The sequence below is a fragment of the Contarinia nasturtii genome, unplaced genomic scaffold (assembly GCF_009176525.2).
Source record: "Contarinia nasturtii isolate CC-2019 unplaced genomic scaffold, AAFC_CNas_1.1 Cnas_scaffold_745, whole genome shotgun sequence".
NCBI classification, from domain to species: domain Eukaryota; kingdom Metazoa; phylum Arthropoda; class Insecta; order Diptera; family Cecidomyiidae; genus Contarinia; species Contarinia nasturtii.
In genome coordinates this window covers 1,613,448-1,628,800 of record NW_022198093.1, presented here as the reverse complement: position 1 = coordinate 1,628,800, position 15,353 = coordinate 1,613,448, and the positions used below count along the sequence as shown (strand labels likewise).

General features: G+C 34.0%; 1 protein-coding gene across 3 annotated transcripts in view; it reads left to right on the top strand.

The window, feature by feature from the left end:
- Window positions 1–11,008, top strand: part of LOC116341650 (G1/S-specific cyclin-D2) — a 48,562-nt gene extending 37,554 nt beyond the window's left edge. For all 3 annotated transcript variants that reach the window (XM_031768833.1, XM_031768832.1, XM_031768834.1), the window contains exons 4-6: window positions 3,434–3,599; window positions 8,221–8,366; window positions 9,851–11,008. In XM_031768833.1, coding sequence (XP_031624693.1) covers window positions 3,434–3,599; window positions 8,221–8,366; window positions 9,851–10,126 — 588 coding nt within the window. In that variant the 3' untranslated portion in view covers window positions 10,127–11,008. The remainder of the gene's footprint in view (window positions 1–3,433; window positions 3,600–8,220; window positions 8,367–9,850) is intronic.
- Window positions 11,009–15,353: the final 4,345 nt, after the last annotated feature.

The window sequence follows — 15,353 nt, the reverse complement described above, 5'->3', positions numbered from 1 at the left end:
ACCACCGGTGTTCGGTCTCATTCGCCAGGGCAAAAATAAACTCTTTCAATTCAAAGAAGGTCAAAAGAATCTCTCTTTTTAACAACATAATATAATATAATTTATGACAGATCAAAACTTAATGCGCTTCGTGTATTTATATTTCTTATGGAAATATGTCTTGCCGCGACCGCAATCGCGCACAAGAATTGCGAAGAAAACAGAAAACGGCAAAAAAGCTCGTTTTTACATGATCATCATACCATCGAGTCTGCATTCTATTCAATGCCACAGCCCCATAGATCAATGACGACAAAATGCGTGCTTCTTTGTGTTTTGCTCACACTTCGGCTCTGTCTCGTTCGCTTGTTGCTTTGCATTGTTTTAGAATCATTTCAATGTGCGCGAAAAAAAAAATCGGATATTCTCCTGTAAAAATGCATCTATTCACGCACATTGGAATTTCACAGCGACCGATTGGATTGTTCGTGTATTTTGAAGATTTCGATACTCAACATATTCTCATTAGCGCGATATTCGAGATCAGTGTACTTACGCGCACGCACAATTGATTCACATTCTTGATCTTATGTTTCGCCATTTCCAACAAGCGCTTTTATTGCCTACAAATGGATTCAATGCCATTTAATCATCGTAACACATTTAATTGCACTGTTCACAACAAGAACAATATGTAGCAATTAAAAGAATTCAATCGGCATTCTTTCGGCTGGTAATCGCATACATACCGAGTATAAAAACCAATGCAGAACAACAACAAAGAGAGATGTTACTGATTTTGTTCTCACACTATGTTTAACGACACCCACGCTGTGTATCGTATCAAACAAGATGCGCATAAAAGACGATGAGGGTTTTTCGTTTTTGTTCCAAAAAGCAACAAAAAAAAACAACGACGACGAAACAACCAATTATTAACTGAATTTCGCCTGAAAGCGAAAATGTTCCAAATCTTTATCATTAAAATGCTCGAGATTTGTTGTTGGTCGCAAAAAAGCCGTGTCCAGCGTCTAGGTAAATGCAAATCGACCTTTGAATTTCGTAGAATTCCAAAAATTTTGCTTTAAAATCACATCCGCTGATAAGATATCAGTCATTAGGTGTATGTTTTTTGTTTGCATCATGTTGTTCGTGTGGCTCTCGTCTCTTTGAATTCGTCGCTCACGTGTGTTGTTCGTTGGTTTTTTTTTTCGTTGCAAGATAAAACGTTGGTGTCCGATGTTGAGTAATCTGCATGCGATCATAAAAAAAAAAGTTGCATCTTCAATTTGGTGCGCCGGTGTGATTTGTGTGTATTTGTTGTGGTTTTTGACGAAAGCGAACATCTCGCCACAAAACAGTAAATCGAAAGAGTTCCACACACACGGCATGCATGCGCCCTGGATATATCTCTCTGGATGGAACATTTTCTTCATATAATGGCCAGTAATCAAAATGGTAAATTAACCAACGAATGAGAGAAGGTATCCGAGAAAAAAAGAAAAGAAAATATCCGAGCAAACACAACAAGCCAAGAATTGGCTCAAGGGCCCGCATATTAAAAAGCGAAAGCAAACGCCAGTTAACATCCATATGCGAGAGCCAAAAACAAAACAAGAAGTACACAGACACAAAAATTCAACATAAAAAGAGACAGATAGAGCGGGAGAAAGAGGGAGCAGAAAAAAATATGAATTAATAAGAGACCTTCCCGTGCGACGGCGAACAACAGAGGCGGCCCTTAACCAGGTATTTTCATCGCGAATTCACTCTCGATAAGTTGATGTGAATATTGCCATTTTTTCTCCTCGGTCGGAAGATGCCAAATGATTTTTCGCATATAATTCTTCGATGAAGCGTGGAGTGTCCACCGATATGCGTTCGTGTGCGCCCAAAACTCTATCGACGTGAAAATACTGCCATTCGACCATTTCTACCGATTAAGCGCACTGATTTTCTTCTTCTTCAAAAAAAAAAATTACAATCGTTGTGTGTTCGCGGTATTATTTCAACCTCTCTCCCTCTTTCTCCATCTATCTCTTTTTCCTCATTTAAAGTTCAATTTTTGCTATTGTCTTTATGTGTTTTTTTTTTATCTGGGACCCTTGGTTACGACTTGAGGCTTTTAATATTCGTCTATGTGCGCTTTGCGTTTCGCAACGAGCGAGGAGTGCATACAGAAAAACTGCACACAATGATGAAAAGACCGTTCCATTTAGTATGTATGTATATATTTACACATCATTGATCGAGGTCAAATTCTTGGAAATTGAATGCTGTTTTGTGTTTTGTGTATTGCTGTCTGGCCAACCGAACACTCGAAAGATGAATACAGCAATCTCTCACATCAAAAGAGAAAAAGAAACCAATTCGTATGTGTCTGCGCACAAAAGTCGAATATGTTGTGTGCGAAACATTCTAATCCGTTCATCTACATTTCATGTTGTCTCTTTGGCACTGGTTGATTTGCTCTCACTTGCTCTTCGCGCCACCGATCCGTTTGTTGTTATCCTTTTTGGTGCGCTGCACTTTTTTCTTCTTCTTTGATTTTCTTTTTATGTTTTGTTAAATATTTGCGTATTTCGATTTATGTTATGGTGATGTGTGTGTGTGTGTGTGTTGCTCTCCAATTACCCTTAATCTGCCGACGATGTTAAGGACGGCCTAAACGAGGACGGTCAGTGATGATCATAAAATGCATCGGCTCCGGTTCAAATGCAAAAGAGAAAAAAAACCAGAATGAACAAAGAATTGCGTTTCGGTTTTGCGTTTGGCATTAACGAAAAAAAAAATACAGAAGAAACATGACCATCAATTCATGCGAATACCCAGAGACACTCAATAAATAATAAGCATTTTATGTAAAAAAGCGCAACAACAAACATTGAACTGGGAACCAAAAACTTGTGTGCATATGTGTGTGTGCGTGCGTGTGTGAGTGATAATAGAAATCGGCGATGATTTGGATATTGTTCGATGTGAGTTCGTGAATTGTGATACAATTGCAAAACGTCGTTCCAATTTTCGCGTGGACGCGTATTTATCGAAACCAATCAATTCAATTTAGTTAACATTTCATTGCGCGACGCTTGACTGCCTTGATGACCGCAAACAAATATGCAAAAATTGTGCTCGCTTCGCAATTCTGCATTCTTTACAAGCTTTAATTTACCATTTATGTGCCATCCTGTTTCACAGCACAGCATCCTTATTTTATTCAAATTAAATCATCGATCGACAATAAACGACACACATGAAACGAACGAATGCATTCCATTCAATTAAAAGTAGCTTAAATATATTACAGTTTGCACTGTTGATACCCACCAATTAAGGTGCCGGTTATTTCAAAATGCGCATGTTCATTGGATTTATTTGTAAATTGTTTACCTGATAAATTATTATTCAATTCAATGACTAAATTTTCGTTTTCTCCGTCTCGTCTTTTTTGCAGCAATGGGAATTGATTGTATTGAACAAGTTGAAATGGAATATTTCATCGGTGACTCCATTGGATTTCTTAGAGCATTTATTAGTACGTTTACCCATCAATAAACAGCATACAGATGTCAGTAAAATCAAAAAGCATGCTCAGGCCTTCATCTCATTGGCAGCCAGAGGTAAGTTTTTCATTTTGTTCTTCATTCTTTTTTAAATCATAAATAAACCGTGTGATTTTCATTATCGCAGCAACAATGTTGCATAAATGGAATTATATCAATGAAAATGAAGTCATCAATCCTTTTTGGTGCACGCTAATGTACAGCCCATCATTCATGCTCACTTCATGGTGAGAATGAATTCATTTTTGTGCCGTTTCATTTTATCCTTAAATTTTTTTTTCGTTCGAATTTAATTGCCGACGTCAAAAGCAACTGTCAAAATCATTGTAAACACACTACACCATCATGTCTTTTACAAGTTGATTGAGTGATATGAAATTTTGAATGCAACACCAGTCTCGTTCGCATGCAAAAAAAAAATCCCTATCCCGAAGTCTTTTTTGTTCGATGTGATTGTCATTAAGCGTGAATAAGAGCAGAAAAATGTACACACAAAATGGCCATGCCCGAGTGAAATGGCGAGCGTATGATTCCATTAATTGAAGTGAACATCATCATTAAAGACAAAAACGCAGTTGAATGAAGAAGCTGACAGCTAAAATGTATCATCGCATTGATTTACTCTTCTGCTCTCTCTCTATCTCTCTTTGCCTCTCATCTCTCTTGTTATATCCCCCGTGTTAAGCTGTTTTTTGTTCACGGTAATCAATCGATCTTAGTGCATGGGCATTTGCGATCGTGTGAGAACAACAAGAGACTTTTGAAAAAAAAGAGGGGGCTTCAGTTACTTTTGGCCCATTCAAATGAAAAATCATTTCGAATTACGATGACTGTGGTGAATTTATTAGTATTGCTGATATTTTTGTTACCTCCACCGTGGCAATTCAAAAGTGCTGCTTACAAACCAAAGTGTTGTTTTCATTTCAACATTTTTATCATTATCATATTACGTTTTTTTCTCAGTTCGGCACTTTGGTTATATATATATATATATTTTGTTGTCTGTGTTCGAGATTGTGGCCGCAGCTTGTCTCACAAGATGAATGCCACAATTACAACGTGTGCTGTAAGCCACGCAAACGAATCAATAAATGTACATAAAAAGCGGAAATGATGTATGAAAACATGGGCACTGCCACAGCAAAATATGATGAGAACATATAAATATGATTTGTTGCCTGCAATTGGAATTATGCGTAAACAATTCTTTTTTTTTCTCGTTGAGCTTTCACTGGTGATATATGCGTTACCGGCAAATTGCCTGCGCAAAATGACGAAAGCCAGACGATTTCTCGAAATTGTTACTTTTCAGGTTTGAATAGCGACAAATCAATTTCGATTGAGTGGAAGGAATAAAAATCAATCATGGAAATACCATATATTTCAACTGTGAAATGCGCCCGCGCACACACTCCAATTGGAGTGCATACAGACTGAAAAAGAATGCAATTAAATCGCTCATTGGCTACAAATGAAAGACGAGAAACAAATGAAGAAAGAGGTGGAGCGGTACAGTGGATATTTGCCATTGTAAGACGAGAGTTGCAAATCAACACAACACAACTTTTGACCGAATAAAATATGTGCACGATAAAAACTGGCCAAAGATTTAATGCGGTTGCATGTGATTTTCTCGCTTTTTGAATAATTTTAATTCTGGCCGGTTGTTGCGCTCGGTTTTTTTTCTTCTTCCTCACAGTGCATTGCGAATGACCATTGCTGAATAGTCTTTGTGTGCATTATCGCCGATGCGAGATGCAATTCACTACTCCTTTTTTAACTCTTGCTCTCTGTCTCTTTCTCTCTTTTACACAACATAAGAAAAGTCGAAAAGAAACTACAAGGTTAAAGAGGGACTGAGGGTTGAATAAATATATTCGCACGGTTTTTATTTGGTCATTTTGATGTTATCAGCTCTCTTTTTTTTCCTTTTAAACAACTATCTGTGCTGGTGCACGTGCGTATGTATGTGTACCTATATGTGTGTGTTCGTTGGCATATTCGCGCGTACAATTCGTCTGTTTCATTTAGTATTTCTTCAATATAATTTTTTTTTGCTTTCATATCGTTGTCTCTCTTTCGTTTCATTTTAATTCTTGATTATTTACTTTGGAGGTGCGCGAACAGAACCAAAGTGCATTCTTTGTAAGGTTGTTCGGTACAGAGATTGATTATGTGCGTATTTCGCATTCTCATATATTCGAAATTGCAATCTCTCATTCGGCAAAGAGAGTCGCATCACAAGTGGTTGTCTTTGTCAGATTCTGGTTTATGTGCAAATGCCCAAAGCCGATGAAGAAGAATTCACATTCTCATTTCGATTGTGCACCGCGATGCGAATGGAGCATTTATGAATGTCAGTCGTCGTCGTCGACAGTATACCGCATACGTAATTAATTTGCGATATTTGCAAAATATTACACGGCATTAGTATGCCTCAATGGCATTGCCTCATCCGTCTATCTCTGTCCGTTTTTTTTTTGTGCGCTGCCTAAATGATAAAACATTTGTAATGTATTTAGTTCTTTATCGGTGTGCTTCGGTTGTCGTACCATGTGCTGGAGCGTGTAATTTTATGCGACACCAGAAGATTTTCGCTTCAAAAACCGATTTTTCGTGGCCGAAATGTTGGAATGTTGACCAAAAGACATGCGACAATTTAGTTACTTTGTTACTGATGATTGCCCTGAAATTCCATCGAAAACGTCGTTGACAAGTATGACACAGTCAATAGAAGCAAAACGAGTGCACAACAACAATGGAATGCAAGATTAAACCAAAAATCAAATTTTGCACATTCAATTGCAATTTCGTTTTACAAAAATTGAAACAATGACGGCGAAGTTTTTTTTTTTCGTCGTACTTTCTTTGTACGCGCGCACAAACGAACGATACGAATTAAAAACCTTCGGCATTTCCGTGTGCTTCATCATTTGCCACAATCAACATTTTTCACTGGTATCCTCTTACAATTTAGTGAACGTGTTCAATGAAATTCCATAGGTCTTCATAAAATTTATGAAATATTTTGGTTGGTTCAAACGAAACGAAACGAAACGAAACCAATTTTTCTATGAAATGTTCGTAATCTATTCATTGTGAGCACCTAATTATGATAAAATGCGGAGCACCATCAAAGAAAATTGATTTTTTTGGATTTAAGTCATCGTCGATTTCAAAATGCGGCAAAAATCGCAATTAATATTCAAATTTATTCGCTCAATATTCATGATTAGTATCAATAAATATTTGAAGAAAAAAATACCAAAAATGTGGACAGCAATGACAAGAGAAAAATAACTAGAATAAGAATAAATGCTTTAACGATCGAAGACGAAAAACCACAAGAATTTTTTTATCGATATTTCATGGTAAAAACGTCTTATCACACCGAGAGAACCATATGCGAGATGAGTATTCCGATTAAAAGATAATTCAATCATCGTGTAAGCAATAAGTCTTGCCTTTGTGTGTGTGCACACGGACAAAAAAAAATACTGGGAATAAAATTACTTTGTGCAATGGAATGGGCTTTACGTCTCTTGCGTGCTTTTTTTGCACCGTAGATATTTGATGACGATACTTAATTTAAATTTTCGATCGAGGTTTTTTTTTTCATTGAGTGTGCAGGCATACAATTCACCTGAAATCAAATATCCAAAAACGAGCATGTTGGCTGCTTTACAACTTCACGGATTGTTTGGCATTATTTATTGAATGATTTTGCGTATTTGTTTACTCACATGGAACAAATTAATGAAAATTATTCAAGTTTGATTGCATTCCACTTCGCGAGAGTGAGAGAGAAATTTTTTACTTTAATTCGATGAGCATTTTTACGTCTTCAGCACCGTACTGGTGCAAATTTAAATACCTGTTTGAAGCCAAAAATACGGATCGTTTTTTTATCTATTGTTCACTTGTGTGTGATCATCGTTGCATGCAATTTTTTTCTCCGTGTATCTTTTGTCTGAGTATATTCATTACGTGTAACATATGCGACAATGATCCCATGTATGAAACGTCGGATGGTTTTTTTTCCTTTGCATGTGCCTTTTTTATCAGGTCAAATGATCTGAACGTGTCAGTTTTCGGGTCTTTTCGCATCCAGTTTTTTTTTGGGTTATTTAATTAATAAATATTAGCTATTCGTCGACACCGATCTGTGTTCACACATTGTGAACTTTATACATATCTCGAGATTGATTATATGGCGTTTAAAAAAAAACACATAAAATTGAGAATATAAAAAACACGCACAGGTATAAACAGAAAATGATACAAAAATTAATCCATGATACTCGCATAAGGTCGATGAAAGGATTTCTATTCATATTTCTGGACAATCTTAATGATGCTAGAAACAAGTTATGTCGACTGACTAGTTCTCTTTAAAGACAGCTTAAAGTACTGCGGCGGAAAAAGAGATTCGTTTCGATGCTCTTTGAAACGTTTAAAAATCGGGAGAAAAAAAGATTGTGGTCATCTTTTCATTCAAAAATGTCATGCACGACACCAAATTAAGTTGAAAATACGAGTTCATTGAAAAAAATCAATTTCTTAAACAAAACACTTTTCATTGATTTAAAATCCAATCGAGCGATATTTTGGTTCAATAAACAATTCGTTCTACAATCGAAATTCTAATAAAACATTTTCAATCATTTTCTACTTTCAGAACACAATTTCTCAATATATTCAGCAAGCACGACAGCAGCTTCAAGTATAGCAGCATCATTGTATGGCATGAACTGGCACAGAAAATCAGGCATTTCAATCAGTTCATTGCTTGATATGCTAAAGGATCTTACGGGAGTGGAAAAGGTAAATTATAGTTTTAAATAAATTTCATTTAATTCGTTGTAGTAAATCGTAGTGAATCCGCCCATTTTTCTTTTTTTAATTTAATCGCAAGGAAGTATGTGACGTTGTTTACGTTGTCTCTGTGTAAAAATAAATCCAGATGCCAAAATTATAAGTCATTTAATATTTTTATGATGTTTTTGTGGATTGAATTTTTTATTAAAAGTGCTTGGGCCGTTTTTTATCGATCTTTTCAACCATGACGGAGTTATGACACATTATTTTACGATCACAATGCAAAAGAATCGTCGTTTTTTATGATTTTTCGAATGAAACAAGAATTCCGATCGGTTACGAGCGGCATTTTTTGAATTGGCAAAAACCAAATCACTTTTGTGAATTTCGATTAGATATTTTGTGGCCAAAACAGACCAACACAGTTTATTTTTGGGCCATAAAATTATAGTTTTATATCAGTGATTCTAGAAAACAAGCACAATCTGTTGAACAACAAGAAAACAGAAACATCAAAGAATCTTGAAACGTGAATGGATTTCGCAAACTATAAAAAAGAACGACTCGAAAGGGCGGATGTTTCACACAGAAAGAATTTTTTTTTTGCTGTGGTGTACACATTCAATCATAACGTGCTCAAAAAATTAATTCCCTTGTTCACGCATTGTGGTTGAATTCAATCGGGATTATCCTTCCCAGCCACTTGTTTTCGCATTTTTCGCATTTGCAATGAGATCCAAATACTCACAAAGACAAACTGCACAAATTCCTGTCATTCACAGTCCGTTTTTGTCTGGTGTGTGTGTGTGTTGTCAGAGTGGCAAGTCGAGCACTGAATGGCGCTACATAAAAACAAATTTAAACGATCATCTCGTATTCCAAACAGCAAAATCACATGTTAATTCCACCATACATATGAATATTTCACGAGAAATTCACAATGTTTTTATTTTTCTATAAATTTTTGCTCGTCGCTCGTGTGTTGCTGCGTGGTGTTGGTGTTAGTTTTTTTTTTTTGGAATGTAGACATGACGAAAAATGTGAATGAGAAATGTATTTCCTTTTTTTGTTTATTTCTTGAATCGGGCTCGATATCAATGTGCTGCAAATTATGTGTATATTTTACGATGTCGTTCGCTTACTCTGGCCTGCTGATGGCATGCATTTTTATAGACACAACGATTAAAATGGAAAGAAAAAAAAATACTCAAAATAAGAGCCATTTATTTTTCCACAGAACGACACATTGTGAGTTTTTCGCATTAAAAGATAACGTACAGATCGGATAACATCCAAGTGCAATGCAATATTTGCTTTTTTCAATTCTGAAATCATATCAAACCAGTGAGTCATACTGCAATGCATGCACTTTTCCAATTTCAAATCGCAATGCCATGGACGGGGGGCGGATTATGCATATAAAAAAAAACATTTTCATTTTTCTCTAACATTTTTTCTATAAAAATCTGTATTTTTTTGTCCAATTATAGGAGTACCTTGAAACGTGTATGAACAAATTGGAGAATTTGTTCGAGCAACATCAGCGATTGTGTTATTCAGTGAATATCACCGCACAGAATATACCACAAAATAATAACAACAGTTCAGGCACCGGGACAACATTGGCCGGTACCAGTGGTACAACAACAAATAGTGCCAGCAATTCAAATAGCCTGGATATAACACCGACCAAACAACCAAATATCGAGATCACCTCAAAATCACAGTCAGGTACCCCAACGGATGTTCAAGATGTCACGTTTTAGTCACTCCAAAAACACCGAAGAATTCAAAAACAAAAACATAACAAAAAAAAAACGAAAAAAAAACGTAGCTTTTAATCATTTAGAATATGTATTAAACTCCATTTATTATTATCTTTAATTTTTCTCTCGATCACATTCATTTTCCTTCTTCGCCAAGGAAATCGATCATTGTAAATAACTATTGCAGGTTTCATAGAAATGATACTATTATGAAGAAAGAAAAAACACAATTATATCGGGCGCAAACAACAAAAAATGCATTTAAAATGTACGCGCACCAAATGTACATTGTTTGAAAAAAAAAAAAGTGCATACAGTTTGCATTGTATTGGGTTGTCTTGAAATTCGCCCGAATTTTCAATTACCACGTTTTTAGTCAAATTAATGATTAATTTAAACCAATTCACCCGAAAATATTTGGTTGAACACACACACCAAATAAAATTCCAATTCAAATAAAACGTTTTACACATGCAATTTTGTATAAATCATTTTCAATGCGCACCCGTGTCCATGCCGGCGCGCGCACACATAGCAAACATAAACCAGTGAAATAAAATTGTCGAAAACGTTGAAATAAGTACATTGACGGCAAAACAAATAATTTAGCATGCCACACGAATTATAGTAGTCCGGCACACGACGATCGTTGCATAAATTACACGCTTCAAAACAAAGACCAGACAAATATTATAATTTTGTGCGCGGTTGATGGTAGTGGTGGACAGATACAACTAGATCGGTACCCACGTTCATACATAATAAACGCATATAAATTAAGCGTAATGACCATTTTACGATCGGTACGTCCATTGTTTTGATGAGGCCGAGCAAATGTATTGTTTCCCCTTTAAATAAATATATCGCATATTTATTCATTAATTAATGGGTTAGACATCAATTTACCAAAATCTTGTACATACACTATAGTAATAATTTAAGTCCAACCAAAATTCATTCATTTTCTTCATACTTTCATTCGAACGAATGAGGCAGAGATCATGCTGCCAGAAGTGTGCTCTTCTGCAAACTATTCTCTTTTTCCCTCTAAATTGAAATGGCCGGCGCATCGCGGTGTGAAACTGGCCAATCTGCAATTTTCACCAATATAAATGTTTCTTAAAATTCATTTGCGATAAACTCATTTCGACTCTATCCATTCTCTTGAATCATATATAATTCTTTTTTTTTTGTTTAGTTTAAATGTATATTAATTTAAATATGAAGATGAAACGGCACATTAACATTAACAATTTTTACTACAAAATCGAATGATTTTTTTTTTCAAAGCAAAAAAAAAGTTTTGTCTCATTCATCATTTTGCTGATAAATGAATGATGAATGCGTGACGCAACAAAAAACTTTTGAGGGGAAAAGCAATTAAAGTATTTTATCAGTGTTATTATGTAAAAAAAAGGAGAAAAGAAAGACGATGTAGAAAGAAATGAAGAACGACGTTATAAAAGATCGCACACACTCAGTATGTGAGACACATTTTTGCTCTTTTCTTTGAAGACTTTGTTCGTCGAATGTTTTGCACATTGAGAAAACCCTCTCCCATTCTTTTTTTTTTATTCAACAATTCGTAAAAGACATAATCTAAATTCAAAATTAATAACGAAATTTTTTTTGTAGTAAAATTTTTCCCTTCTCAAAAGAAAAAATAATCTTAAAGCAATTATTTTTTCACTTAGGTCAAATTATATTTGGTAGTGTTTTTGGTTTGTTTGGCATATAATTTATTTATTCTTTTGGTTTTCTTCTTTATGGGTAATTTTATTCTATTAAATTTTATGGCGCCGTTTATGTTAACAAGCGCAAGTTGAAACAAAAATACGTAACAAAATAAAACACAATCTTTAAAGAAATGAGCTAAAACTATTTTATGTTGTAGAAAATGAAAAATCGAAAGAAAAAAAAATTCAATCAAAAAAAAAATTGAAACTACTTTGAATCAATATCTAATATGATTGATGATTAAACCAAAAAACGCTTAACTTTCAGTAGCTTTAGGAGAATAAAAAAAAAAAAATGAATAACAATATTCATTGATTTTAAGTGAAGCTTATTCATATAACTCTTTTCCGTTACACCATACATGTTATAAAGAAAATAACCACATTTTTTATATGTATTTGAATACAATCGATGAGAGGAACATCATACATTGATAAGAAAACTGAAGAAAAACAAAATCAAGCAGTAAACTACTGGAAATGCTCTATGAGCACTAAAATTTAATATTTATATTGAAATTCTATATATTAAGATATGAAGAAAAAAAAAAACAGAAAATGTTGAAGAGAGAAAAAAAATATGCATAAATAATTTTTTTTAGTTCTGATCTGGTGCTGCAATTGCAACAGACAGTGTTTAAGATGACAGTGTTTTTCATTATTTTAATCTTATTTGTTATATCAAACCACATTCGAACTATATACAGACACATGACAATAGATAACCATAGACACCATTAACTGAACCAATTTCCAAAAAAAAAAAACACCACAATAGACTGCAAAACAAATTTTTATAATAATATAATAAATCTGCAAACTACAATCAAATACGTTTTTTGTATATCACTTTTTATACACAACGCTCGAGTTAAGTTGAAGTTACGAAACAACTCAAGTTAACCCTTCCCTCCCCCCACACACACTACGTTAAAAACAGTAACATTAAAATGTATGAAAAAACAAAAAAGGATTACGCTTATTTTATTGCAATTTTTCGTTTCTTTCCTTGTGTAAAACGTTTCAAAAATGAAAAAAAAAAAATCTTTGAATTATCTAAAAAAAAAACACTAAAACAACTCAATTTATATCAAATAAATCTATTTATATTTTAAATGAACAGCGTTTTTTATAGAAGAATGTTTAAACAAAATGGTGTTATTTCAATTCGCTTGAAAGTTTCGTTAGAAAGATTTGATGTTAAATTTTTTTTTTCGATTTTGAATATGTGCACAAGGAAACAAATTCAAAATGCATTAAACATTTTATATACCTAAATATTTTATATTATAAAATCATATTTTTTAAATTGAGTTCTGTTTCATATTACATCCGTATTTTTTCCTCCGTAGAATAAATTTTTATTTTATTAAATTTAGACAGCTTAGTCCTTAAGCAGAAATTCAATGGGGTCAAACCCCCCCATTTCTATTTTCTTAAGGATTTTCATTTTATATTAAGTCCTTTTTTATAAATATATATATATACATTAGCGATAAGAAATCTAGCGCATAGAAAGCCGTAGCATCTAAGTGAAAAATAGATAAAACTTTTCTACTTACAAACGTCAGTTTATAAGTGAAATAGGAGAGAATCACACTACATACTGAAAATACATTAGCGTACAGAATAATGTAAGCAACAAAACAACCAAACAATAAACTGCCATTTAAAAAAAAAATGAAACAACAAATAATTATTGATAGAAAAAATCATGGAAAATCTTGATTTTCCATGTGCCACACATTCAAACATACAAACATATCAAAATGCATTTATTCTTTTAATGCGAATATGCCATAAAAACAATAGCAAACCTGATGAAATAAATATACAAAGAAAATAGTCTGATATCGTGAAAAAAAAATCGAATCCGTTGTTTTTTGTTTTAAATAGAAAATGAAACCGAATTAGCCGATAAACCGTTAAGCCCAATTAGTTTTTAGACTTGTTTTGTTACATTTTTTTTTTTCATATGAGAAATAGTCCTTTGTCATAAATAGAGTGACAACAACAGACAACACACACTCAGTGAATGGTTACGTTCATTCCGTTGAACAGCTGCTTGAAAGATGTGCTTCAATTTGATGTACGAACACTTTCAAAGCATCCACACGGAATGTGACGCACAATTTTCAACATTATTAATTTTTTTTCCTTTTCTACTTCGTACATTATTTTGTATATTTTGTGCGTAAGACTATATTGTATTTTAGATTTTTAACCGATATGTTTTTTTCTAGATCATGTACACGATTTGCGTGAAAATGCAATCGTTCACATTATAAGCCTTACGAATATTCAATTGTAAACGAAACAATAAAACAAAAAAAAAACACCGTAAACGAGAATACAATAAAAAGATACAAATTCAGATAAAAAAAAACATGTAAAATAAATTGTTTTATTTGCCTAAGTTGGCGCAAGTATTTGATTTCTGTTTCAGAGTGTCGCCAAAATTTTTTTCGGATAACTTGTTTACACGTGATGAGTTTATTGCTGTTGGAGTTTAAATAAATGATTTTGCCCGACGAAATTACATGTAATTCACATTGCACATTTTCTTTTTGTACAGTGTACACAAAAGTGAAGTATACTTAAAGACCATATACATGAAATAAAACGGCAAGCAATTGGCGCTGAATTTTCGATTGCAGCAAAGACCAGCGTCCTTTTTGCTTTAATTCGTTTCCCTGTTTCGGTTGGGTTCAGTGAATTTGCAAATTGGCTTCTAAGAGCAGCGGATGTTTGGGGTTATGAACGGACCTTATTAACTCTTTTTGCAATGCGCGATCGCACATCAAATCGTTTGAACAAAACAAAAACAATCCAAAATTTTTATAAAGACATATCTTGACATAGCTTGGTTGCCAAGTGAAAAGGGACTTCAAATGACATACACACACACGCATATTGAAAAAAATGAACCGAAACAATAAATTCGCCGCTTTGGTTGCAAAATGCACGATGGGAATTGAACAGTATGCGCGTATGCTTATTTGCCAATTTCAGTGCCGCATTAAAATATATAAAGAGAATGTACATGTCTGAACGAGAAGAGAGAAAAAAATGCGAAGACAAATCTTTAGCAAGATGTAAAAACAAACATTAAAAATGTACAAGATTTCATTGAAACGACACGAGCGACCACTGAATAAACAAAACAAGATAAACACCACCACCATCATGACGGCAAACACTTAGCCGTCAAACGTTATTAACCGACTCTCGTTCTCTTTATTACTTTGCATGCTCATTCGATTCATTCATGTGTGCAGAAATTTCGAAAGATGAAAATTCAGTTCGCCTTCATTTGAACTAATTACCAATGACTCGCCATTCAAGAAAGAGAAAAGAAAAAAAAAATGAAATGAAATCGCTTCAAATGATTATTATAAACTTGTTTTTTTCGGCACATGAATAATTTGTCGGTTAAGATTTACATTTGCGCTTAAAATAGCAACACAATTCCCATGCACTCCATTCACGCA